At 44.6% G+C, this 27099-nt stretch overlaps 2 protein-coding genes and 1 pseudogene across 4 annotated transcripts in view; 2 read left to right on the top strand and 1 right to left on the bottom strand.

Annotated features, from left to right (window-relative positions):
- LOC311587003 (polycystin-2-like protein 1) overlaps positions 1-13821 on the bottom strand; it is a 44957-nt gene extending 31136 nt beyond the window's left edge. Inside the window, exons 1-3 of the mRNA XM_084763382.1 lie at positions 13683-13821; positions 10197-10385; positions 345-744 (exon numbers count right to left, since the gene is read on the bottom strand). Of these exons, the coding sequence (XP_084619508.1) occupies positions 345-567 (223 nt within the window). The 5' untranslated portion in view covers positions 568-744; positions 10197-10385; positions 13683-13821. The remainder of the gene's footprint in view (positions 1-344; positions 745-10196; positions 10386-13682) is intronic.
- On the top strand, positions 7709-8340 carry LOC311587100 (large ribosomal subunit protein eL32-like; annotated as a pseudogene). The gene has a single exon. The product of its transcript is annotated as a large ribosomal subunit protein eL32-like (transcript).
- A 3989-nt stretch (positions 13822-17810) lies between the features above and the next one.
- The window catches only part of LOC311587058 (acyl-CoA desaturase 3), a 37996-nt gene continuing 28707 nt past the window's right edge, over positions 17811-27099 (top strand). For both annotated transcript variants that reach the window (XR_014775763.1, XM_084763496.1), the window contains exon 1: positions 17811-18046. Coding sequence is in view for 1 of the 2 variants with exons in the window: in XM_084763496.1 (XP_084619622.1) it covers positions 18020-18046 (27 nt within the window). In the remaining variant the exon portion in view is untranslated. The remainder of the gene's footprint in view (positions 18047-27099) is intronic.

The raw sequence follows: 27099 nt of genomic DNA, 5'->3' as shown, positions 1-27099 counted from the left end.
GCCTGCCCTCCTACAAAAGACCCTTAGGGAGACAGAGGGAGGATACTGGGTCGGAGTGAAGCCGTGAAATGGGCAGGCATCTGCTCAGGTAGGTGATCTAGAGTCTCCTCACCTCAGCCCTCCGGCTCCCTCACCCCTGGGTCCCCAAATGATGACTGTGCCAAATGACCTTTCAGCAGACCAGGAGCCTAGCCTCTGTCCTGGGGCAAGCCACTCTTTTACTAGCAAATTGCAGACACCAAGATTTCTTCTTCTTTGCGTCACTTTTGTCCCCCTCGCAAACCTTGAGGTGGTCCCTTTTCTGACTCTAACACCCCTGGAAGTCCTCTCCTCCTGCCCGGTACCTCTGATTCTGCGGCAGATGTGAAAGCAGCAGCTGGACACCAGGGTTCTCTGTGGCTTCTGCGATCTGTCTTCAGGCTTCTTAGGTTGAGGCTGGGGGATTGCCGCACTGGAGACAGTGCAGATCTTCAGGGTCCCATTTGGGGAAGGAGGGCTGCTATAGGCAGAATTCTCCCAGGCTCCGCTCCCCAGTGTTCGCAGTTCCTGCTCCTTGGGACTTTCCATAATATTTGTGGGGAAGGAGCTGAGAACCAGGTGCCACAGGTGTGCACTCTCACAGGAGACACAGGGACAAAGACCCAGACTGACACTGTGGCAGCAGAGTGCCTAGGGAACACTAACCAAGAGCAGCTGCTCTCTCTTAGCCTCTGCCTCCTGTCTGGGTGGGGGAGCTGAGCTCACCTAGTAGAGGGGAGGAGGAAGGATGACACCATGGAATGATTGTCAGTCCTTACAGATTTCTCTCTCCCCCTTCCCCTCCCTCCCCTCCTGCCTCTCTCCCCATCCCCCCCCCCTCTTTCATTCCCTGCCTCTCTCTGAGCCAGAACACAAAAGGAAAGGAACCTTAAGGGAACTGGAATTGAGATTTAAAGTGAAGAGGGAAAGGGTGCTGTGTAGGCTGAGGAGGACGGGGCGGGGAGACAGGGCAGTGCGGACAGTCCAGGATGGGACACCCAGACTTCCCACTGATGATCAAAGGGCAGTGGGAGAGTAAGGGGCAGAGAGGGCTGCAGACCTCTGTGGTGGGGTCTGAGCTGATAACCACTAAAAACCCCCAAAACCTTCTGAAAGGATAACATGGATTAGGGGATGAAGACCAAAGCCAAGGATGGGAAGGGTGCGAGGGGTTCCTTCTTGGCAGCTCGGTCAGTGGTCTCTCATGCCCCTCGCTGTCCCTTGAGCTGCTGTCCCCTAGCGATTGGAGAAGGCGGCTCCCCAGTGTACCCTTCCCTCATAGCTCAGTGAAAGACAAAGGGAGCCACCATACCAGATCTTAAGAGCCGGGTTCTCTGCTGGTGAGGAGAGGAAAAGGATGGCCGACTTCCAGGTTGGTTTTATACTCCTGAAGTTTGACTTCATGGGTTATTGATGGCACCCCACCCCCACTCCTAGGGTCCTACTTCTTGAGAATTTGGGGCTTGGATTAAGAAAACAGTCTGTTTGGTGCCCCATATTTGACCACGTCCCCTTGATGGGGAGGCCCGGTGGCACTCAGAGGAAGCATAGCAGGCTACCAAGATGAGACTTGATACCCTGTGATCATATAGAGGGGGAGGAGGTCCTCCTCAGTCACAGTCATAGAGGAGGGGAGTAGGGGGAAAGCAGGAGGGAAGGAGGAATGGGAGGATATAAGGGATGGAATAACAGTTGAGTTGTAATATGAATAAATTAATTTTAAAAAGAGAAAAAACAAACAAAAAAGAAAAGCAACATACAAAAGAAAAGTTTTCTGTGGAAAATGAGGATCCTTAAATATTTACTTAAAAAAAAAATCCAAAGGCAAAGACTAATTCACCCTAAACTTAAAAAAGAAAGATGACCTTATCAAACATAGAAAACCACTGAAAGCTAATTCAGAGAGCTGGTGTTGACTCAGTGACTGGACACCTGCTCCTTCCTGGTCTTCCCCCTACCTTCGCCCATGAACCTATACATCCAGGCATCAGATTTGTATCAATGGTGACACTGCATTGTATTGGATGGCCCATTGTTTATTTTATAGAAACAAGGTTTTGCTGTGTGGCATGAGCTAGCCTGGAACTTGGTATGTAGTCCATCCTGGGTTTGAAGTCAGATTCTTCCTTCCTGAACCACCTAAATATGTGAGTTGGTGTTGTCATACCTGGTTCAATGGTAAAAGATGCTGGGTTACTTAATGCTTGCTTTGAATTTTCTTTTAAACTTGTAATTTATTCTTTAGGAATTTTATGTCATGCAACCCAACCCCACTCATTTCCCCATCCCCTCAGATCCACCCTCTGTGCTGGCAACTTCCTCCCACAAAAAATAAAATGACAACAACAACAAAAAAGAAAATAATCTGTGGTCTGATGGGCAGGACACATCACAGAGCCTAGGGCAAGGGTGAGGTGATTTGGGACCTTTAGAAGATCTCTGTACCGGATGAGCTGGTCGTCTTTTCCCAGGACTTTACTTAGCACTAGGAACTGTATGCATGAGGTGAGCATAAGGGCTACCGAGATTGCTCCATAGCCTCTACTCCAGCTTCCAGAATGGAGACTTGGCACAGCTCTCTAACAGCACCCCTGCTTGTGCCCAGCTCTGGCCTTTGATCATTTGTCCAGGTTTAACTATAAGCAAGAGCCGTGGCCCAGGACGGTGCTGGTGCTGTAGAGCTGGCAGTTCTTCTATAGGTCTTCCTCCGAGGTGGACGGCAGGGGACTCTTCTAACCAAGGATCTTTGCCTACAGCCACGTTAGCCACACTGGCTTAAAGCCCACCTTCAAGTTTAGCAAAGCTTTGCAGCCTAGAGGAGATCACCAACCCTGAGTACTCCCAGAAGGCGATCTTGACCTGGTTTAGGCTCTGTGCCTTGATTAAACCATGTCTCCTAAGTTCTCCTAAGTTCTAAGACAGGGAAGAAAAGGTAGCTGTCATGGCCCTGAAGCTGTGACATGAATTTCCTGCCCAAGGCCCGGACACGGGGAAGGGATGACTCCCTCCATGGTCTGTGTCTGAGGACTGTCTGACCCTCCCTAGAAGGACAAGTGTCCATCTGGCCACTGTACCAGCCAGTGAGATGCAGAGGTGATTGTTTTCCTTGGAGAAAAGGGTGAGTAGCTGCGCCAGCTTGGAGCCTCGCGCATGAGATCAGCTGGATGAGGAGGGAGGGAGCTGCTAGCTCTCAGCCAGGAACCTTTCAGTCAATTGCACAAAGACTCCAGACTTATAAAAAATTGGAGCCTGGGATGGGGTCAGGGATGGGATGACAACAGTGCGGTCCCTGAGAAGCAGAGAGAGGAACATGAGATGATGTCCTGGTCCCTTGGGCGATTCTGAGTTCTGGAGGAGGCCTGCGGTCATCAGGGGTCTGAATGGATCTGAGGACATTGCCCACGTGACAAGTCTCCTCATTCTAAAAGCTCCAGATCACGATCGACTGCTTTATTTAGAGTCACCTACCTGGAACCCGTGCAATTGCTTTTCGCTGTTCAGTACTAAGTAGTCGTTTTCCTCATGTGTGGATCAGATCATACCGCCCTATGGGGCAGGCTATACAGCACAGGGCTGAGAAATCTTCCTTCATTCCTCTGCTGTTTTAAACTTACTCACGAAGTCACAAGACAAATAAAAATTTCATGATGATTTTTGCTTGATATTTCTCCAAGTTCTCATGGGTTCTTGACCCTTCCTGTTGAAAGGGGGCAAACTGTGGCTGGAAGGAAGCCACAGACTCAGGCTGCCTCTTGAATGTGAATTTGAACAAAACTCCTGGACCTAATGCTGGCTCTCTAACTCACCAGTGGAATGTCCCTGAACAAGCTGGGAGACCGGCTTACTATCTTCAGAGTGTTGAAGACAATAGCAGACCCGAAGGGCTGTTTCATGAATAAAACATCAAGTGGAGGAAACAGGGTCTCTCTGTGCGTGTCCCTGGCTGTCCTGGACTCACTCTGTAGACCAGGTTGGCCTCGAACTCACACGGTTCCACCTGCCTCTGCCTCCCAAGTGCTGGGATTAAAGGCGTTCGCCACCACGCCCAGCATGTTGCAGTTTCTCAGCATAGCCACCTCGAAAGACTTCAGAGATTTCCAGGTTCGACAGACTCTGACAAGGCGGGGGAGGAGTATGGCGTAATGTATGCTAAGTGTGAGAAGAGCCACACTGAGAGGGACAGCAGCTCAGAGCAGCTCGTAGGAGGCATGGTGAGGGAAGCCAGGATGGGAAGGTACCAAAGGGAAGCTGGAGGGAAAAGCCATTGAGACAGCTTCCTAGGGGGCAGGCGTTAGAAGCCAGCGCTCGGGAGGCAGAGGCAAGCCTGGCCTACCAAATGAGTCCAAGACAGCCAAGGCTACACAGAGAGACCCTGTCTCAAAAACATAAAACAACAACAACAAAACAAAACAAACAAACAAACAAAAAACTAAAAAGAAAGAAAGAAAAAGAAGAAGAGACAGAAATAAAGACTGGCCACCGTGTACTTATCAGCCAGAGGCCAAGCACGTTACAGCATACTGTCTCAGTTAACTCCCACGGTAGCTGGGACAAGGCTTTTGCTGTCAGATAAAGATGCCTGGGAAATCATAAAGAGAACCTTTTCTAGAATTAGGGTTCAGGGAAGTGACAGAATAAATTACGTCCTTCAGCTGAATGGCACTACAAAAGTGCTTTGTCTGCTGTGGCCAGGATGCAGGTGGGGTGGGCTTTCCTGAAGGAAAAGCAGACAGGCCAGTTCGGGAGGCTGTCTTCCCTCTCCCTTGCACCTTCCTCTTCTTTTCCTAAGGGGGAACTGAGGGCTCCTGTCGGAATCTGCCAGTATTATCTTAGTCCTCAGGGATTGGCCATTCCAGAAGCTTCCTAGCCATCATGTGGAGCTTTTTCCTCAGAGAAGCAGACCAATGTGCAAGGCTTTTAGTGAGGATAGTCCTGTGAGGAACCAGAAGGTGGCTGAGTTCATGGGAGGGGGGGCAGGCGGGGTGAGATGGGGTGGGGTGGGGTGGGGGTGAGGTGGGGGTGGGGTGAGGTATTTGATGCTCCTGTCTGTCCCTGAGTGAGGGAGACAGAGGGACTGATGGTTAGTGAATGACTGCAGCCTAACCTAAAAAAAAGAGCTGGTAGGGCCTTCAGGAAATCAAAGCAGACCATCAGGGGTGCTGGGTTCTGTGGTTAAGAGCTCGGGCTGCTCTTCCAGAGCACCCAGGTTTGACTCACAACACCCACACAGTAGCCCACAACCATCTATAACTCCAGATCCAACACCCTCTTCTGACCTCCACAGGTACCAGGCATGCACATGGTGCACAGACATACGTACAGGCAAAATATCCAAACACAACAACAACAACAACAACAACAACAACAACAACAACAACAACAACCACGTCTTTAAAAAGAAATAGGCCACAGAAGATCTCTGCATCCCCCAGGATTGGGCTTTCTTCTCTCCCTGACTGGCCTCTCTATGCCTGGTCTAAGAGCTACCACGGAGAATGTGTAGCTGTACGTAAACAATCTTGGTCAGGGTCTCTCCCCGTAGTTAAAGGTCTATGATTCCTGTCTCCTCCTTGTGGCCTCCATGCTGCCCTTCAGATAAGGAACAGCCTCAGTTCTTGGAAGGGTCTACTAGGCGCCATGCCTGCCCACCTATGAAAGGGCAATTCATACCTCATTGCTTTCTGTCAGGGCCTCCCAAGCAATCAGAGCAGAGGCTCCTCCCACCTTCCCTGAATGGGACCCTTGCCTGTCCTCCTGAACATCCAGACACACTCACTACGTCAGTCAGCCGTAGCTCTTCCTGCATCCGCCATTGACTCATTTGTGCTTATAGTGCCTGTTAGCATCAGCCCTCTCCATCCTGGCGCCCAGCCCCGAACACCAGACTGGCCCTGGAATGCCCTTGATTGACCAACATCAGGTCCTATGACTTTTCTGGACAGCTTTTCAGGTTACTCTACCCTGAGTCAACAATGAGGTCACTACCCTGGTGTGTTGGCTAATTTTATGTCAACTTGACACAAGTGAGAGTCGTTTGAGAGATAGGATCATCAATTGAGAAAATGCCTCGCCAGGCATGGTGGCGCACGCCTTTAATTCCAGCACTCAGGAGGCAGAGGTAGGTGGATCGCTGTGAGGTCCAGGCCAGCCTGGTCTACAAAGTGAGTCCAGGATAGAGAAACCCTGTCTCAAAAAAAACAAAAAATAAATAATAAATAAATAAATAAACAAACAAAATAAAAAAGGAAAGAAGACAGAGAGAGAGAGAGAGAATGGCTCAATAAGATCTGGCTGCAGGCAAACGTAGGGCATTTTCTTAATTAGTGATTGATGGGGGGAGGGCCCAGTCTATTGTTGGTTAGGCCATCCCCGGATTGTGGTCCTAGGCTCTGTAAGAAAGCAGGTTGAGCAAGCCATGTGGAGCAAGCCCGTAAGCAGCACCCCTCCGTGGCCTCTGCGTCGTCAGCTCCTGCCTCCAGGCTCCTGTCCTGGCTTTCTTCAGGCATGGTTTACGATGTAGAAGTACGAGCTGCTTACGTTGCCTTACGTTCCGTCCCAGCAATGGTAATTCTAAGTAGGACCCCTGAGCAAGGCCAAGCAGATGAGTGGGCAGCCACAGCTTTGCCAAGTGGCCCAGAATATCTGGTATTTATCAAATATCATTAAGTAATACTTGTCTAATACTTGTCTGTGGAAAACAAAAATGTATAAACAGAATCATGGGGGGAGTGGTGCTGGGTACCTGGCCTGTCCTAGGGTGGCCACAGTTAAGGTCACAAGCTCGCTCTGGGCTGCTGTGACTGTTCTTTTTTTTTTTTTTTTTTTTGGTTTTTCAAGACAGAGTTTCTTTTGTGTAGCCCTGGCTGTCCTGGACTCGCTTTGTAGACCAGGCTGGCCTCGAACTCACAGTGATCCACCTGCCTCTGCCTCCCGAGTGCTGGCTGTGACTATTCTTGAAGAGGGGAGTAGAAGACCCCCGCAGGGCTGGAGAGATGGCTCAGTGGTTAAGAGCACCGCCTGTTCTTCCAAAGGACCAGGGTTCAATTCCCAGCAACCACATTGCAGCTCACAACTGTCTGTAACTCCAAGATCTGACATCCTCACACCAACACACACAAATTAAAAAAAAAAAAGGCTCCAGCAGTTAGCCTAGGGGGATTGCCAAACTGTCTCTTGCCTAAATGTCAGGGCTACAATTTTCCAAGCTGCCTGTAGCCTGGAGTGGGCCCCTGGGACAGAGGTGGGTGGGTGGGACCAAGAGAAGCAAGGCCTACAAAATATACTTCAAACTTTCTGCCTAGCGATCCTGTTCTCTCGTCAGCAAGAACCATGGACCAGGCACAACATGCGAAGTCCTTGTGCATATCCAGGCCGTGTTTAGTTCTGGTACCTCGCTGCCATGGTGTTCCCAATGCCAGGAACTTCGCTGATCCTTGCCAACAGCTAATGGGTGGATAACTATGAGCACACTCTCAGACCTTCCACTGCAGTGCACACAAGAGGAAAGTTTAAAATGCTGCTCCATCACTCCACCTGAAACCTGTTTCTGTGCCCTGCCTGATTCTATGAGCTGCTTTCCCGAGCAGGCCTCTTCCTCCTTTTATAGGGTTGTGTTCTGCGTCATCGCATGTTCGCATGAACAGTTTGCTTTGGGCCTTTGTCCTAGAAATTTGTGTGTTCCAGCTGGGTGTGGTGCCACATGCTTGTAATATTAGCTCTTGGGTGGTGGAAACAGGAGGATTGAGGGTTCAAGACCAGCCACAGCTACATAGCAAGTTCAAATCCAGCCTGGGATACATGCGACCCTGGCTTAGAAAAGAAAAAGAAGCTTCTTCCTCAGTGCTCCAACGAGGTGGCTGACATCTCTTTTGTGGCACCATGGCTGCCCTCTGGCCTCTGATGAAGCCCAAGATTGTTAAAAAGAGGACCAAGAAGTTCATCAAGCACCAGTCAGACTGATATGTCAAAATTAAGCGAAACTGGCAGAAACTCAGAGGTATCGACAACAGGGTGCAGAGAAGATTCAAGGGCCAGATCCTTATGCCCAACATTGGTTATGGGAACAATAAGAAGACCAAGCACATGCTGCCTAGTGGCTTCCGGAAGTTTCTAGTCCACAATGTCAAGGAGCTGGAAGTGCTGCTGATGTGCAACAAATCTTACTGTGCTGAGATTGCTCACAATGTTTCCTCCAAAAACCGAAAAGCCATTGTAGAAAGAGCAGCACAGCTGGCCATCAGAGTCACCAATCCCAACGCCAGGCTATGCAGTGAAGAAAATGAGTAGATGGCTTGAGCACGTGTTTTATTTGTGTTTAAATAAAACCACAAATGTGCTCACTTCAGCAGCACATATACTAAAATTGGAATGATACAGAGAAGATTAGCATGGCCCCTGCGCAAGGATGACACGCAAATTCGGGAATCGTTCCATATTTTTTAAGAATAGCAGGCCAAAAAAAAATTAAAATAAAATAAAATAAAGAATAGCAGGTCACCAAAAAGAGACTTGATACCCTATGAGCATATACAGGGGGAGGAGGTCCCCCTCAGTCACAGTCATAGGGGAGGGGAGCAGGGGGAAAGTGGGAGGGAGGAAGGAATGGGAGGATACAAGGGATGGGATAACCATTGAGATGTAATATGAATAAATTAATAAAATATTTTTTAAAAAGATAATTGATTCATTCTTTGTAACCACAACTTGCAGCCTGCCAGTGAAGAAAAGTTGGCTGAGAAATTACCTTGCTTGCTTATACTCTGTTAATATGTAACAAGTTGCTTGTGTAAATAACTTGTTATTCATGTTTGCTCCTCACCCATAATACATAAAACATTTGATCATGTGAAGGTACTGGGGAACGTAACTTTCTTACGTATACCCATTGTAATCCTTTATTTATAAAGAGATAGAATGTAAACACATTGTGATCTTTGTACTGCTTGAAAGATTTTGTTGGGATATATAAACTATGAAAATAAGGAGAAGAAGAAGAAGAAGAAGAAGAAGAAGAAGAAGAAGAAGAAGAAGAAGAAGAAGAAAACAGATAAGAATAAGGATAAAGATGAAAATTAAAAAGATAATAATAAAAAGAAGAAGAGGCAGCTTGTTGAAAAAAAAAACACAAAAACTGCCAAAAAAAAAAAAAAAAAGGAAGAAGAAGAAGAAAAAGAAAAAAGAAAGAAAGAAAATAAGAAAGCAGAGAGACAATAGAGGGAGGGGTGGTGGTGGCGCACGCCTCTAATCCCAGCACTCGGGAGACAGAGGCAGGCGGATCGCTGTGAGTTCGAGGCCAGCCTGGTCTATAAAGTGAGTGCAGGGCAGCCAAGGCTACACAGAGAAACCCTGTCTCAAAAAACCAAAAAACGAAAACAAAAACAAAAGAAAGAAACAATAGAAATCTGTGGTCTCCCAGGGGTTGCAGTGAGCTTGGCTTAGTTACCCCACATGAAGAAGAGCATTGACTTCCTGCTGCACGTGGGAGTCTCAGCCAACACCGCATTCACAGGCAGGTGGTTGGTTAACTTGGTGCAGGGGTATAGAATGGAGAAGTAGAAAACTCCCAGCTGGGAAATGGCGCCCAAGCACACACACACACACACACACACACACACACACACACACACACACACACACACATACACACACACATACACACACACACAAAAGGATGAGGAGACTTAGGTCAAGTTAGGTCAGAGCATGGCCAGTTGCTCTCTGTGGCCTTCTCAGTGCAAACCAAGGGTGACATCAGAGTAATGAGGTTACTATAGGTGAGGGAAGGTGGGGACAGTGGGCCAGCTGCCCGTGCTCCTGGCCTCTGAGTGCATGGAGAGAAAGCAGAGAAGGAGAGGTTGTAGAAGGGGGGAAGATGTCCTCGAAGGGACAGCAGTGGACAGGATCTGTTTCTTGCACCTAAGGGAGAAAGGGGGATACTACTTCAGGACCCCAAGAGTATCCAGCTCCTCCTCCTGGGCTCTTGTGGCCAATAGTTGGCAGTTACGGAAGATCAAGTGCCTGTGTCAGCCTGTTGTCCACGTCCATACACATGGAAAGTTTGCACACAGCACAGGCTGGTTCTACAAGCTGGGGAAATCCCTGTATGTCCTCACAGGAGGGAGGAAGCAGCCTGGGGCCTGAGAAGAGGAGTCAGGCCACCGCTGGCCCTATCCTGATACCTTTGTCCCCTGCTCTCAGCTGTGCGGGCTGTCAGCCCTTGACCACATGCCTTGCTCCTCAGATGTTAGGTGTCGCCGTCACACGCATTCTGGTCTGCAGACCTGGACCAGGACTCAGATTCAGGTGGGCACAGCCTGCTGGAGACCGCTCCCTGCCTCCCACAGCTCCATCCCACACATGCTCCATTCCTGAATCAAACATGGAAGACATAAGGAGAGAGAGAGAGAGAGAGAGAGAGAGAGAGAGAGAGAGAGAGAGAGAGAGAGAGAGAGAGAGGGAGAGATTGTGATCCACTCTGTGCATTGTGTAGACAGACAAATGTCTTATAACTCAGGGACAAGTTCACTGACCTCTTCACCATCAGGGCTTCCAGCCTGAGCCTGGGGAGAGTTTTATTTCAATGTCTGATCTATATGCTTATGGCACAAAGAGCCTATTGCTTATTTTCTAGCAGCAGTCTTAAGCCAGCTCTGTGAGTTGTAGCACATCATGGGATTAAAGGTGTGCGCCACCACGCCTAGCTCCAGCAACTTCTTACCTAATTTCTCTCTCTATAAAGTTGCCTTTAGGAACATTTCCTAAAAACACAATCCTGTAACATGTGGCTGTTTGTGTCTGGCTTCTTTCACTGCTCATTTGGCTTTCACTTTCTATAGTGGGGAAACAGAAAGGATTTTTTTATTACTTGACCCTACAAAACAGGAGTTTTAAAAAATTTTAATGCAACTCAGACTATCACTACAGGCCGGGCATGGTGGCGCACGCAGAGGCAGGTTCCAGGCCAGCTTGGTCTACAAAGTGAGTCCAGAACAGCTAAGGCTACACAGAGAAACCCTGTCTCAGAAAGGAAAAAACAAAACAAAACAAAAACAAAAACAGAATGTCACAACTGTTCAATTTGTTGTTTTCTAGAACCAAGAATTACAATGATGTGGAACTGAGCTGAAATATTTGAGCAGGGCAGTGGTGGCACAAGCCTTTAATCCCAAGACAAAGGGAACAGAGACAGGTGGATCTTTGTGAATTCTAGATAAGCCTGGTCTACACGATGAATCAGGACAGAACCCCCTGGTGACAAGATAAAACCACTCACAAAAGACAGGCTAGGAGTCAAAATTTTCCTTAAAGTTACTATGTACGTTTTTTTCTTAATAATGGATAATAATGCCCTAACTGATCTAGAGGATGGATACACATCAGTCCTAGGTTTATGTAAGGAGAGGATCATGTCACACTGCCCTGAAAACCAGCCAGTCTCCTCAGGAAGTGGGGCTCCCATGGAAGAACTGCTGCCAAAAGGCATTTTGACCTAAAAAGGTGTTCTGTAAGTCAATGCAAGGACCCAAAGTTAGGCCCAAACCTCTAAACAGATGCAATGTGCTTAGGGTGTACCTGAGTACTAAGGGTAGAAAGGAGTTTAAATAAAGCTGATTTAAAAGGCAATGCTTTTCCTGTTGCTCTGGGTAACCGGCCAATCCTCATAAATGCAAAGCTCTTTCAGGTGGCTTGGTTTATGCAACAGACACCAGGGTTCAGAGGAAGATATTAGGGTAACGTATACAGGGCCAGTAAATCTTTGACTACCATATCCTCTTTTTTAATTTTTTTTTTTTTTTTTAGGTTTTTTTGTTTTTTGTTTCCGAGACAGGGTTTCTCTGTGTTAGCCTTGGCTGTCCTGGACTCACTTTGTAGACCAGGCTGGCCTTGAACTCACAGAGATCTGCCTGCCTCTGCCTCCTGTGTGCTGGGATTAAAGGCATGCGCCACCACCACCCAGCTCATGCCATTCTTTTAAATGGCATAGATAATTTGGTTTACAATCCAGACTGGTTTATGGAAAGGCAGGTCTTTCACCTGGTCATACAAAGAGCAAAGATACATCCTTACTTGATCTGTGCATCTTGTACATCTCATGCATTTATACTTTTAGGACTGTGAGAAATTATATGGTTTTAGAACCAAAGAACTGGGTGTCAGTGATGCTGGCTGGGATACTGGCACAGGATATTCCAACATCCTGTATGTTCCAGCATCAGATGCTTCAACTGCTGTTCTATCAAAGCCTGCTTCCAGGACAGCTTCAAAGAAAGCTATTGATCTCAATTGGTCCAGCCTTCCAGATTGTTTCAAACATGACTCCTATTGAGCCTGAGATTTCTCAGCATTTTCAGAGCTGGACCACAAAAGTTATTACTAACTTGCTTAATCATTTGGGTCCCCCAAAAAGGATTCCTAGTCTCCAAAATCAGCGGGAAGCAACCTTAAGAAGAATGGTGTGCCATTTCCCTTAAGGTGGGGCAGGTAAGTTTTTGAGTGTTTTCTTGGGCTATGTATGTTTACTATAATTCAGGGGATGGTTATAAGTTATTAATGGTCTGATTCAGAGAAAGAAGGGAGAATATAGGAATATCTTATAGGAATAGGAAGACAAAAGGTAAATTATTGAATCTACATTCCAATTTAGAACTTTGTTATTTTGTTTACGTTGTTATGGAGTATTGTATATTGATGCAGATTCAAGATTTTCATTGATATAAATTTTGGTATACTGATACAAATTTAAGGTTACTTTTGTTACGTACACACACACACACACACACACACACACACACACACCACACACCACACACACACATACGCCACACACACACACACACGCCACACACACACACACACACCACACACACACACACACACCACACACACACACACCACACACACACACACACACCACACACACGCCACACACACACACACACACACACACACACGCCACACACACACACACACACCACACACACACACACACACACACCACACACACACACACACCACACACACACACACCACACACACACACCACACACACACACACCACACACACCACGCACAACACACACACACATACACACACACACCACACACACACACACATGCCACACACACACACACACACACACACACCACACACACACACACACACCACACACACACACACACACACACACCACACACACACACACACACACACCACACACACACACACACACACACACACACACACACACACATTTCTACTCTGGTATGAGGTATTGTACCCATACAACTCATTTGCCCACCACCCAGCCCATTTATAAATTCAAAGTTTAGTTCCAGTCCTTTTAAAATCTGCTATTACAAACTGTTTAGGGTAATTAAGTAATGTAAATTAATAGTAAGCTGATCAAACTCGTGGTCATGCCAGATAACTAGTCTAGCCTAGCACAGAAATATGCTTCCTAAGTTAAATAGATAGTAAATAGCTAAACGCTTTACCCATTCAAATATAATATAGATAGATAATGAGTATATGCACAACTAAATAGGTGATCTTCAAAAAAACCTCACAAACCTATAGAATATGGCATCTAAGAATTTTTTTTTTACTATTTTAAGGACTCTTTGACAATGAGACATGCCAGCTTCTGTCAGTACCCCCAGCCTACCTCAAAGAAGATGATGGGCATCGGAGAACGTCCATTAGAAGATGGCTTCAAATGTGGAAAGCTAGCTACTGGTCAAAGACATGCTCCCACTCCCTCTGCGGACAGGATCTGTCCAACATGGGCAGACTTGGAGGTGGGGAAGCCGACTGCCTAACTCTCCCAAGACAGGGTAAGCAAGTCGTTCATAGTTGCTGCTTCACAAGTAAGTCTGCCAGGTCTACTAGGCCAGAAGGCTGAAGATGATGCTGCAAGATAATTGAGACTTTGGGTGACTGTCCAGAACTGTCTTTGTCATATTTATTTTTATTTTGGAAGCTACTAGTCTGCACTTCCTGCTCACTCAGGTAATAAGTTTTATTCCTTCGCAGGTCTCTGATGGGGTTAAAGACTCGATAGCTATAGTTTCAGAATTAAGCTTAATTAAGATGTTCTTAGGCTGACAGATGCAAGGCATTATAGAAATAATTTAGGTACAAAACTTTAAATTCTCCTAGATAGGATAAACAATAGTTTCTTCATGGTTGCCAAATACAAATGATCTAAACACTGTGAATATAACTCTTATTTATGGTTTTCCTGATTGTTTAATAATCATTTATATATATGTATGTATTTGTGTGTGTGTGTGTGTGTGTGTGTGTGTGTTTTGTACTAAAACAGACAGATGTTAGAGAAAGATCTTGTCCACTGTGTTTTCAGATGCTGATTTCAGTGCCCTGAGATCTGGTTACTGCCCCACCACAGGCATTGATATGAACGTTGAACCAGCTCATGTACCCATGTGATGTAAGGAATGTTCTCCAATTATCCCTGATTGGTTAATAAATATGGTGAAGCCTATGACTGGACAGAAGAAAGGACAGACTGATAGAGCACAAGCTGCCTGCAAGTCATCCAATTGGCAAGTGATCGGTCTTTATGTGAGTAAGGGTAGTTGGATTGGACTAGCTCAGAATCAGAACCCAGCATAGTAACTACAGCTTAACAATAAATCATGGTCTCTCTGTCTATATTATTTTGGAAGCTATTGGGGTTAAAGAAAACTGTTGCTTTATTAATTAGGATTTTATACTTTATCATTTACTACTATCCTTTGCTCAGGGCATTAAGGCTCATTCTGCTTCAATTTTGGATGCTATGAAACTCGTTGACAAACTCGTATGTGTATGAGTGTGCATGCACATCTGTTTTCATTTCTGTTGAGTATAATATACCTGTGAGTAAAATGTGCGTGATATGAGTAATATTATTATAGAAAGAGGAGAGTAGAAGATGGCTGGTGTGGTGGTTTGAATGAAAGTGTCCCCGATAAGCTCATAGGAAGTAGTGCTATTTGAAAGGATTAGGACATGTGGCCTTGTTGGAGGAAATGTGTCACTGGGAGTGGGCTTTGGGGTTTCAGAAACTCAAGCCAGGCCCAGTGGTTCTCCTTCTCCCCCCCCTCCCTCCCCACCCTCCCACCTCAACCTGCTGCCTACGGATTCCGAGGCAGAACTCTCAGCTACTCTCCAGCACCCCATGTTTGACTGCAGGCGCCCATTGCTTTCTGGAATGATAATAATGGTCTAAACCTACAAACTATAAGCTAGCACCAACAAAATGCTTCCCTTTATAAGAGTCGTCGGCGTCATGGCATCATGGCGTCATGGCGTCATGGCGTCTCCTCGCGGCAGCAGAACACTGACTACAACAGGAGGGGAGATAGGGAGGGGGTTTAGAAGTCAGTAGTCATTACCGTGTCTCAGCCTGTGGCTAAGATCAAGTGTAGAGATTGGTAAAAAAGCTGGGTGTGGAGGTGCTACACACCTCTAATCCTGGTGCTGGAGACTCGAACTAAGGAGAATGTGTGAATCAAAGGCCATCTGGGCTTCAGATGATAAGATCTTCTCCCAGAAACAACATAAAGAAACGTACAAAAACAAACAAGCAAACCAAAAAACCAGCAGAGAGAGCAGGACAGAAATGGGGGAAGAAGAGAGAAGGAAAGAAAAGAAAAGGAATTGGCAAGAGTAGAGTGTGATGACCTATATTATACAAAGCAGGAAAGGAAGTAAGTCTGAGAGAGACATTCAGGAAAATCGTGGGGTTATCTGAGACCTAAGTAAAGGAGTCCAAATGTAAGATAATAATAACAACTGTCACTGTCACTCACTGTGCAATTGTAACAACCTACTGAATAGTCAGAGCAACCTTACAAAACCAAGTATTGTTCCCATCACAAAGAGGGTTGCCCAAGGCTTGACTGCTGTCTCATCTCAGCAAGTGTCAGAGCTGGAAACTCAACTTGGCTTTTCTTTTTGTTGTTGTTGTTGTTTTGTTTGGTTTTTGTTTTTCAAGACAGGATTTCTCTGTGTAGCCCTGGCTGTCCTGGACTCACTTTGTAGACCAGTCTGTTCTCAAACTCACAGCGATCCATCTGCCTCTGTCTCCCAAGTGCTGGGGTTATAGGCATGCACTACCACGCCCGGCTTTGGCCTTCCTTCCTTCCTTCCTTCCTTCTTTCCTTCCTTCCTTCTTTCTTTCCTTCCTTCCTTCCTTCCTTCCTTCTATAAAACTGTGTTATATTGTTGAGACCACATAAATACCTAAGACTGCATCCTATTGGACTAGACAGATGGCTCAGCAGTCAAGAGCATTTGTTGCTCTTCCAGAAGACCAGAGTTCAGTTCCCAGCACCCACATGGCAGCTCCTATCCATCTTTATCCAACTCCAGGGAGTTTGATGCCTCAGGCACCAAGCTCACATATGGTACACATACACATATGCAGGCAAAACATTCACATATATAAAATAAAATAAATAAGTTAAAAATTTTTTAAAGATTGTAACCTACAAAAAATTTTTTTAAAGGATTATAGCCTACTTGTGGACATCACTGTAGCTTGAACAAGTCTTCTGGTGCTTTGATCCAGACTCCAGCTTCCAGATTGAGAAATACATGTCTGTGCTGACTTGGCTTCACCACAAGCAGCTGGTGCAACCTTGGGCAAATTTTATTTGGGGGGGAGGGGTTTGTTGTTGTTGTTGTTGTTGTTGTTGTTGTTGTTGTTGTTCTCTCTCCACATCTCACTTTCCTCCTTTGTACAATGGACCCAGGGAGTACCCACCTGTCTCCTGTGAGTTGATTTGCACCTACTCCATCCTTATTTCCATTGCACACACTGGCCCTTTTGCCTATTTTGGGTTAAAATGCCTGTCTTTGCTTCCTGTCCAGATTCTAACTGAGTGGTGGGGGATGGAGCTCAGTGGTAGCCTGTCTGTTTGACATGCACAGCACCCCATGTTCAAGCCCCAACACCAAGCTTCCATCTCAACAGGCAGGAGACTCTCACTAGCATGTTCTGGAAGTGTGGGCACCGGAATGGGATTGCTTGCCGGCTCCTGAGGGAGGTGCCCCCCTGCAGAGCATGCCTAGTGAGTAGGGCTCATCTGCAAACCCACAAGTCTAGGTGTTTGTCTGACGATGTTGCCAGAGCCCAGAGCCCAGAGCCCTGGAGCCCACAGGCAGAGCAGACTGTTTGAGCCCTTGCCGTATGATGTCTGGGTTCCCTTCCCCCAAAGGCTGTGAGGAACGGAAAGGGAAGGTGGAATCACAGGTGACAGGCAGCACGTTGGCTTCCTGTTCTCTCTTGTGCATCTGCCCCAGTGTTTGCAGTGTGTGTGGAATTGCCCTTGGCTTGGACCCAATCCTCCCTACTGGACCACAAGCTCTCCCTCTTCTAGAACTGAATGCCCAATGTGCCCCTGATGTCACAGGGTGATGGGTGGAGGCCTGGAGGCTAATAAAATTAGGAAAGAGAGGAAAAACAAGGAGAAGATACAAGAGGAACCAGAAGGTTATAGTCAGCCAATGGCAGCAGTGGGTTGAGGAACTAAGGACAAGGCCAGAGTTGGCAAAGCATCTTTAGCATTTTCTCATGGTAGAGAGCAGGGGCGGGGCTGTTGGGATACTGAAGCACTCCATCAGTCTGGCTTAGCCTCCATCTGACTGTATCATCTCCTATCCTCCTCCACAGTCACCTCGACCTCAGGCTGCCCTTAGGCTAGGCAGCTCTGCACACCTTGACCCTTACTGGCAGCAGATAAAAGATCTGTGAGGAAATAGGACCCAGTCACTCAATGCCAACCAGAGCCTTTATTTAAATCTGTCGCTTTGGGAGAGGACACACACACACCAAGGGTGGACCCCGACAACCACCCTGTGTGGAAGGCACAGAGGAGGGTTTTGTGACAACACCTAGAAACAGGGTTTGTGGCAGAAGCCTCCTCTGTCCTGCAGTCCCAGACTCCCACAACTTTCAGTCCTTGGAAGATCTTCTCGCACCCAAGAGCTGGCATGCCAGGGCACCTGCTGCAAGAAGAGGTGAGCTTCCATGGCCTGGATCCTCATCAGGGTGTGTAGGCCCAGACTGAGCCTTATTATCTGATGTGAAAGCATTGAGAATTCCTGGAGGGACTTATCTGTCTTTTAAAAGCTGTGCTGCCTCCCGTTGTTTGAGGATGTAGGACTATAATCTGCAGACGTGATTATCCAACATCTTTTCTCTTTTTCCTTTTTCCTGTGCTTTTGTACTGTGCATGTATGTGAATGCATGTCTACATGTTTATAGGCATGTGTGTGTGTGACTTCGTGTATGTGTATATGAGTGTAGAGACCCAAGATTGAAGCTGAACATCATCACTGACCAATTTTAAGTTTATTTATCTTCTTCTTCTTCTTCTTCTTCTTCTTCTTCTTCTTCTTCTTCTTCTTCTCTTTTTCCATTTGGTTTGGTTTGGTGCTTTCTGAGACAGGGTTTCAAGTAGTCTTGGCCATCTTAGGCTTGCATTGTAGACCAGGCTGGCCTCAACTCACAGAGATTTGCCTGCCTCTGCCTGCCAGAGTGCTGGGATTAAAGGCGTGTGCCACTGTGCCTGGCTGGTTTATTGATTTCACTTTTTATGTGTATGAATGCTTTTCCTGCATGTTCGAATGAGCACAGCATGCCTGCCTGGTGCCCATATAGGACAGAAGATGGCATCAGGTGCTCTGGAACTAGAGTTGTAGACAGTTGTCAGCCTCCATGTGGGTGCCGGAAATTGAACCTAGGTGCTCTGCAGAAGCAGCAAATGCTCTTAACTGCCCCCATAGTAATGATTCTTGTACCTGATTCACTGGGGCCAGAGCTCTCTGATATGGCTAGTCTGGCTGGCAAGTTTTGTCATCCACTGGCACTGCAGGCCTGCTGCCATGCCTAACAGCATTTACCTGAGTTCTGGAGATCTGAACTCTGGCCGTGATGCCTGTATGGCAAGCATTTTAACCACTGAGCCATCTTGCCAAAAGAAAAAAACTACAACAAGTTTATAGATTTAACAAGGGGAGGGCTTGGGCTGGAGAGATGGCTCAGAGGTTAAGAGCACTGGCTGCTCTTCTGATGGTCCTGAGTTCAATTCCCAACAACCACATGGTGGCTCACAGCCATCTATAATGAGATCTGATTCCCTCTTCTCTAGCCTGCAGGTGTACATGCAGGCAGAGCACTATACACAATAATAAATAAATCTTTAAAAAAAAATTAAGGGGAGGGTTCCTATTGAGCAACTGCAAAATCCTGCATTTGGCAAGACAGAATTTTTTAAAATGTAAAAGAAAAACTTAACAATGCATTTGGCAACATTTGCTGCAGCCTGGCCTTAAGATTTGTCTTTGGAGGGTTGGGGATTTAGCTCACTGGTAAAGCACTTGCCTCACAAGCACAAGGTCCTGGGTTCAGTCCTCAGTTCTGGGGGGTGGGGAAAAAAGACCAAATAACAAAAAGCCAGGCGTGGTGGAGCATGCCTTTAATCCCAGCACTCGGGAGGCAGAGGCAGGTGGGTTGCTGTGAGTTCAAGGCCAGCCTGGTCTACAAAGTGAGTCCAGGACAGACAGCCAAGATAACGTAGAGAAATCCTGATTTGAAAAACCAAAAGAAAAAATAACAACAACAACAAAACCCTGTCTTTGGAGAAGAGCTATGCACTCCGGCCCTCTGTGCTTAGATATCAAGGTGGCCGCTCCCTGAGTGAGCCCTGACTACAAGGAGACTTAAGTTTATATGTGGTCCTTAGATAAGTCACAAGGAACTCAAATGGGTGCAGAATTTAAAAAAAGAAAGAAAGAAAGAAAGAAAAAGAAAAAGAAGAGCCTGTTGGTGGTGGCGCATGCCTTAATCTTAGCACTTGGGAGTCGGAGGCAGGAGGATTGCTGAGGCCAGCCTGGTCTACAGAGTGAGTTTCAGGACAGCCAAGGTTATACAGAGAAACCCTGTCTTGAAAAACAAAAAACAAAAACAAAAGAAAAATAAAGAAAGAAAGAAAGAGAAAAAAAGGAAATAAAATATAAAAAATTTTATGAGCTACAAGGTAATTCAGAAGCCCATTTTAACCAGTCAATTGGATGCCAGACGTACTGTTTTTTTAAATTTAGCTGCTTCAGGGGCATATGAGTGTGTGTGTGTGTGTGTGTGTGTGTGTGTGTGTGTGTGTGTATGTGTGTGTATGTGTGTGTAGAGCTTCTGTGGATTCGAACTCAGGTCCTCATACTTCTACAGTAGGCGCTTTTCCCCACTGAGCCATCTCTGCTGCTATATAAAGGATCTTTAAAAAGAGGCAAGGGAGCTTTTGTTTAGCATTGCTTCAGAAACGTCTAAACATGGAAAGGTACCCTTGCTGGCTTAATTTGAGTCTTTTCTTCCCCAGGGCTGCAAATGAACTCAAGGTCCTGGCCTACAATAAGCTACCTTTGCTGGTCCCAGTGCCTGGTATTTAGATATACAAAAAGGTAGCTGGAAGATGGAAAACACATTTCTTTAGAAATTAAAAGTTTTTTGTTTGTTTGTTTTTTACGGTGAATTTTGGGTCTTCCAGAGCTAAAACTCTAAGGAGGAAACACTTTGGAATATGGTCTTGTCATACCTTATGGTATTCTTTCATTGCAAGGGCATTTTTCCTGTTTTGTTGCCATGTATCTTCTGCCTGCAAGACGGTTCATTTTAGCTGGCATGTGCCTTAAGCGGTCTTACATGCTCAAAGCATACCAACTGATCAACTGGTAATTTAGTTGATCTCCTGGACATACCTAGCCAGTGATTCCTCCCCATCTAAGTAAAGGATACGTCTTAGAGAAACTTGCACACACGCCACGTATGCAACACGGAGAACCTGTCTAGGACTTAGCACCGATGAAGAACCTAAAAGCTGGAGCTCATATCCATGCAATGTAGAAGTCATGGCCTCATTTCAATTCCCTGTTGGCAACTGTGACCTGAAAATCTTAAATAGAAGCTTCTAGAAGTAAATAAGTCAAAAGTTGTTCATTTGTGTGTTTTGAGATAGATAGACGACCCTTGATATGACACTAAGGTTGGCCGGAACTCATGATCCTCCTGCATCAGCCTTCTAAGTGCTGGGATTAAGCACACTGCCACCATGACTGGCCCATCAATTTAAACTGTACAGGATTTTTGTCAGCAGCCCTGCAAGTCAGAATGCAGTTCCACATCCTGGGTCCTGGCAGCCCAAGAGTTCTTTTGGAGACCTTTACTCAGGGGAAGCCAGAAGTCTTGACTTTGTGGCAGAAAAGAATTCCAAGATGAAACAGTGTTAGAGTTTAGTTTTATTTTACTTATTTTTGATACAGTGTCTCTCTGTGTTAGACTAGGCGGGCTTCTATCTCCAAAGTTCTGCCTGCCTCTGCGTCTCAAGTGTTGGGACTAAAGGTGTGTGCCACCATGCCCAGATGAGTCAAGGTTTATTAAGAAAAGGTTTCAATGCTTGACATGGTTATGCACATCTTTAATCCCAGCACCTGAGAGACAAAGTCAGGCAGACCTCTGTGAGTTTGAGGCCAGCCTAGTCTACATAGTGAGTTCTATAGTGAGACTTGTGGTGGACTCTGTCTTAAAAAAGTTTTAATATGAATTTAGTTTAGAGAGGAGAGAAGAGAAGAGAGAGAAGAGGCGAGAAGAAGAGAGGAGAGAGGCCTGGGAAGATGACAGGGCATATCAGGCATAAGCCAGGGCCCATTTTTAAGTGTCTTAACACAATAGCCAATACACAAGTATGGTAGCTTCTGGGACTACACTGTTCAAAGAATGTTTACGGATCTTTTATTTTCCTTTCACTAAATGAGATCATAGAGTACTTTCTAAGAAGCACTAGATAGTTGCATGTAGATGAGATTAAAAAAAAAAAAAACAGCTGTGGGTGGTGGCACATACCTTTAATCCCAGCACTTGGGAGGCAGAGGCAGGTGGATCACTGTGAGTTTGAGGCCAGCCTGGTCTATAAAGCAAGTCCAGGACAGCTAGGACTACAAGAGAAACTCTGGCTCCAAAACAAACAAAAACAAAAACAAATTGTTGGCCAGTAGTGGTGGCACACACCTTTAATCTCGGCGCTTGGGAGGCAAAGGAGGGTGGATCGCTGTGAGCTCAAGGCTAGCCTGGTCTACAAAGTGAGTCTAGGATAACCAGGACTACACAGAGAAACCCTATGTCAAAAAACCAAGACCCAAAACCAAAACCAACCAAACAAACAAAATCAGAGCCAAGTCAAAGGGTTAAAGAAAGGAGCCCTTACCGTGTTAGGTCAAAAGGGAATTGAGACATGTTTTTATTGCAAGCAGAGTTCATAGTGTCGTTGTACAAGGATTGCCACACAAGCCGCTCAAGCACCGATCTCAGTGAGATGCTGATGCTTTAGTGACACACTCAAGACAAGCTGATTGCAATCAAGGCCACAGAAAGGACTCCAGAGCCTAACTGTGTCACTGCCCTGTTTCTAAGGCGGGCCCTTTATAAGAAGAACTAGGGATGGAGAGGTGGTTCAGAGGTTAAGAGCACTGACCTCTCCTCCAGAGGTCCTGAGTTCAACTCAAGCATGTACAATGTGACCCGATGCCCTCTTCTGGCCTGCAGGTATACAAGCAGGCAGAGCACTGTATACATAATAAGTAAATAAATAAATCTTAAAAAAAAAAAAAAGAAAAGAAAAGAAAAGAAAAGAAAAGAAAAGAAAAGAAAGAAAGAAAGAAAAACTGTAACAAGATAACAAACATGTAACCAGGCAAGAAGCCAGGGGAGGGCAGCATGACGTCATTTTTACTAGATAAACACAAGGAGAATTGATTTTGTTCCAAACACATTGTATCCAGGTAGCTAGATAAAGCACTATAAGCTGATTGGCTAGGATATAAGCTTGGGGACTTTCCAGTTCCCCACTGTTCTACAAGAAAGGAACATAGTAGGGTATTGTGGTTTGGTTTAAGTAAAACATGTATCATTAATTCAAGCTGAACGTTCAACAAGTATTGAACTGTAAGTGAAATGCTGTTCAAACTCCCAGGCAGGTAGAGTCTGAGAAGCTGAACTTAATTTCACCTTATGATCAAAATGGAGACTATTATGATCAAAATAGCTACAACTATGCTATGCTAAAGGCTGAATCAGGTCTCAGCCGTAGTCTTGTTTGTGAGAATCTCAGATGTTATGGGTTTATAGCTGGTCAGGAATAAGTTGAGATTGCATATGCTTACGCTTCCTCAGGGGTCACTTCTGTTTCATCGTTCTTATTTGAAATATCCCTATTAAAAAAAAAGAATATTGCTACTCAACATGAGTTTATGGTTAGGAAAATCATGAGAGTCTTTCAGCCGTGTGTGGCTGGGGTGACTGTGGTGTCCTTCCTAGCGTACTTTGGAGCTAATACTGGAGCATGTAGAGACTGATTCCGTGTTTAACCCTTCTTAATAATCTATTTTAGCCCAGGCATGGTGGCAACACCTTTAATCCCAGCACTTGGAAGGCAGAGGCAGAGGCAGGCAGATTTCTGTGAGTTCAAGGCCAGCCTGGTTTACAGAGTGAGTCCAGGACAGCCAGCACAATGTAGAGAGATTGTGTCTCAGTAAACAAAAACAAAACAAAATAAATCCGTTGTTGTTTTTGTTCGATGTGATTACCAATTACTTTCTCCAGAGAAAAGCCTCAAAACCATGTCGGCGGGCAAAATGTAATCTTTGTTCTTTCTCTCTTTAATATGTTTCTTTTTGTGCATTCGTGAGTGCACATGTGTATGTGAGTATGTGTGTGAATATGTGTGTATGTGTGTGTGTGTGAGAGAGAGGGGGGGGCTGGTGGACAACTTGCAGGAATCTACACACACACACACACACACACACACACACACACACCCCATTTGGGCCCTGAAGAAGAAAGTCAGGTCCTCATCTTTGGCAGCAAGTGCCTTTACCTGCTGAGTCACCTTGTTAGCCCTCTGTTTTCTTTTTTTATTGGCATAGATAACTTATAATGTACTTCATTATGACATTTTCATGCATGTGTATAACTCTCATTACCCCCAACTCTATTACCTTACCCTTCCTAACCAGTCCCTATTTTACTTGCATGTCTGTGCGTCTGTCATGATGAGTTTATTTAGGGCTTCATATATGAGCGTGGGTGAGGAGTCATTTACAGGAACATGTGCAATTACCATTGACCTATACCTGGGAGGCAGAGACAAGTGGACCACTGTGAGTTTGAGGCCAGCCTGGTCTACAAAGCAAGTCTAGGACAGCCAAGACTACCCAGAGAAACCCTGTCTCAAAACAAAAACAAAAAACAAATGACGGAGACCAGCTCTGCGAACGTCTTGAGTACAGGCAGACTACTGCTCTGATGGCAAGTAGCCTTGAACAGGCAGACTACTGCTCTGGTGGCTAGTAGCCTTAAGAAACGGGTGGACTATTGCTCCGGTGGCAAATAGCAATGGTTTATTTCTCAAGTACAGCTTTTTTACTATTCTAAAGTAGCATATTCTGGCTTGGCGTGTAACATTAGTTATTCATTAATATTACCAATAACAAACTTGGTTCTCATACCTAGTAGACTAAACACGTTCTGGGAATCAGTCAAGGGAGACAATTTCACGAACAAGAAAGAAGATAACTATAAGCCTTCCCTCACCTTGAACCAACAACTGTTTGACTTTATCAAGAAGTTCACAAGGAGTTACTGCCAAGACTTCTGGGAGCAGAGCCAGAGCCACCCAACCCTTCCAGGAGGGGCAGCCCCTGAGCTCTTCCCCAAAATCCTTAGTTAACCCTTTCAGGCCGATACTAAGTAACAGTTCTCCTCATTCCACTCTTTTTTCTTTTATTAAATAAACATGGAGGGCGGCTTATCTTTATCTTGATACAACTTAAGTTTCTTCATTTCTATAAAATTTCTATTAAGCTGAGTAGTTAACATTTTTAAAATTACAGGCAGAAGGAGGCAACTCAAAAGAATAATAATAACTATAGCAATAACACCAAACACCCAATGTTTAAACGAGGAAAAGGATGGAAACACAGACTTTAATGTATTTACAAAATACTTTGTTTGTTCTGCTAAGTCGACTTTAATTTTTGGAGCGTTCAATACCTCTTGAAAGTGATTTTTAAGCTCCTCTAAATCTAACGGAGTATTAGAATTACCCCATATCCCCTGAAGATGCTGCTGTATTTTATCCCAAGAGAATTGTGTAGTGTTATATGGTACGGGAGTAACACATATTATTTTATAATCAGCATGGCAAGCGAGAGATTCCCTAGTGGCTAGAATTTGTAATTGTCGCCCCATTAAGTCAACTGCATCTTTTAAAGAGTTAAATCTCAATTCCATTTGCCATAAATCATTAGGTCGCAGCCCTGGAGGATTTACCCCATCATGAGGGAGAGGCAACAAAGGTGCACAGGAAGAGCATTGTTTAACTATTTGTCTAGCCTGTTCTCTGGTTAAATTAAATTGCTTTCGTAGTGATAAAGCAGATTGATAATGTAAAAAATGAGAACGCTGTGTACTTTTAATATTAATATTATAAATTTTTGTAAGAGAATCAGCAAGAGCATTATCTTCAGCTAAAGGCCCAGGAAGACCGGAGTGACTACGAATATGTCCTATGAATAAAGGATAAGAATGCTGCAATAACAAGGATTGAATAAGACTTAAATGTTTCTGAATAAAGGAAACTGAAGAATTAATTAAAATAACAGTTTCTAACCATTGTAAAGCTTGTACTATATAAAGACTATCCGAATAAATATTTAAAGAATCAGGAACTTGTAATAATGCTTGATAAACTGCATAAAGTTTCACCATCTGAGCAGAAACATCCTGTAATTTCCATGTATATCTTTAATCGTTAAGGATCAAAACGGCATTACTATTAGATGAGCCATCAGTAAAGGCAACAACAGCTGGGGTTAAGGGTGTCTGCTTAACTATTTTAGAAAAGACTATACTATGGTAAGATGCAAAGCTCAATCCTTGTCTGTCTTTAGTTGTCCTAACTTACATCTTATAAAGATAAAGCAACGTTATAATCTATAGTCTGTAGATAAGTGCTAGAGGACTACATCTGTTTAATTCTAGTGTATCTGAATTGCTTGTTTTTAGCTATATATATGCTGATGATTTTAGAAAACGCCTGCGCTTAAGTGAGCTAGTACCCAACAAAACCATGAGCTTTAATTATTTTAAACAGTTTGTGATAGTAGCTCTTAACTTTACATACCAGTTGTAGTTAGAGTACCAGTATGGCTTAAGAGTGTTTACTATTATGTTTATAATTATTATTACTGTTGTATTTTTAACCCACTGGCAATCAATCAAGACATAGACACCTTTTATTATTACTTTTAAAATAGGCTTAGTTAGTCTGAGTCACAGCAGATATTGCAGATATTAATTATTTAAACTATCTTTCTATAGTGGAGCAGGTATGGGATCCTTGTTTCAATCCCATGCCATCTGTTTTTAATAATTTTTATTAAGTTACCTTTTATCTATAATCTTAAATATTGGTTAATCTTTTTTTTTAATCTGGGCCACTCTTTTATATAACTTACAGCTCTTTGCCCAGAGTTTGGCAATGATTTCTAGTATCTGTTCCAATCCTCCACTGGGTAGAGTCTCTGAGAACATCTATGCTGGGCTAATATTTACTTATGCATGAATATATACCATTGTTTTTTATATATTTTTTTGTATTTTTAAATGTACCCCTTCGTTTTACTGGGGCGGCTTTACCCTTAATGTAAGCATACAGTAACAGCTGGGTAATTTTATTTCTTGCATTAATTTGTATTTTTTGTTTTACATATACTATGATTTTTTTATATAATTATATTTTATAATACCAGGATGCACAATAGGACCTTGAGAAGTTACTTCAGAATCAAGAGCTATAAACATAGGGGTTGGAAACTTTTTTTTTGTTTCCATACGGTATATTAATATAGAATACAGCAGTTTTAAAGAAAATTTATCAGTGTTACTAATATGTTTAATTTATAATTTATAGAAGTTTTAAGTTATTAATACTTTATATTGACTGTATATAATTAATAGAAAT

This window comes from Acomys minous (assembly GCF_964271855.1).
Source record: "Acomys minous genome assembly, chromosome: 2".
Taxonomy (NCBI): domain Eukaryota; kingdom Metazoa; phylum Chordata; class Mammalia; order Rodentia; family Muridae; genus Acomys; species Acomys minous.
The sequence above is the reverse complement of the archived record's forward strand: the minus strand, read 5'-3'. Positions and strand labels throughout refer to the sequence as shown.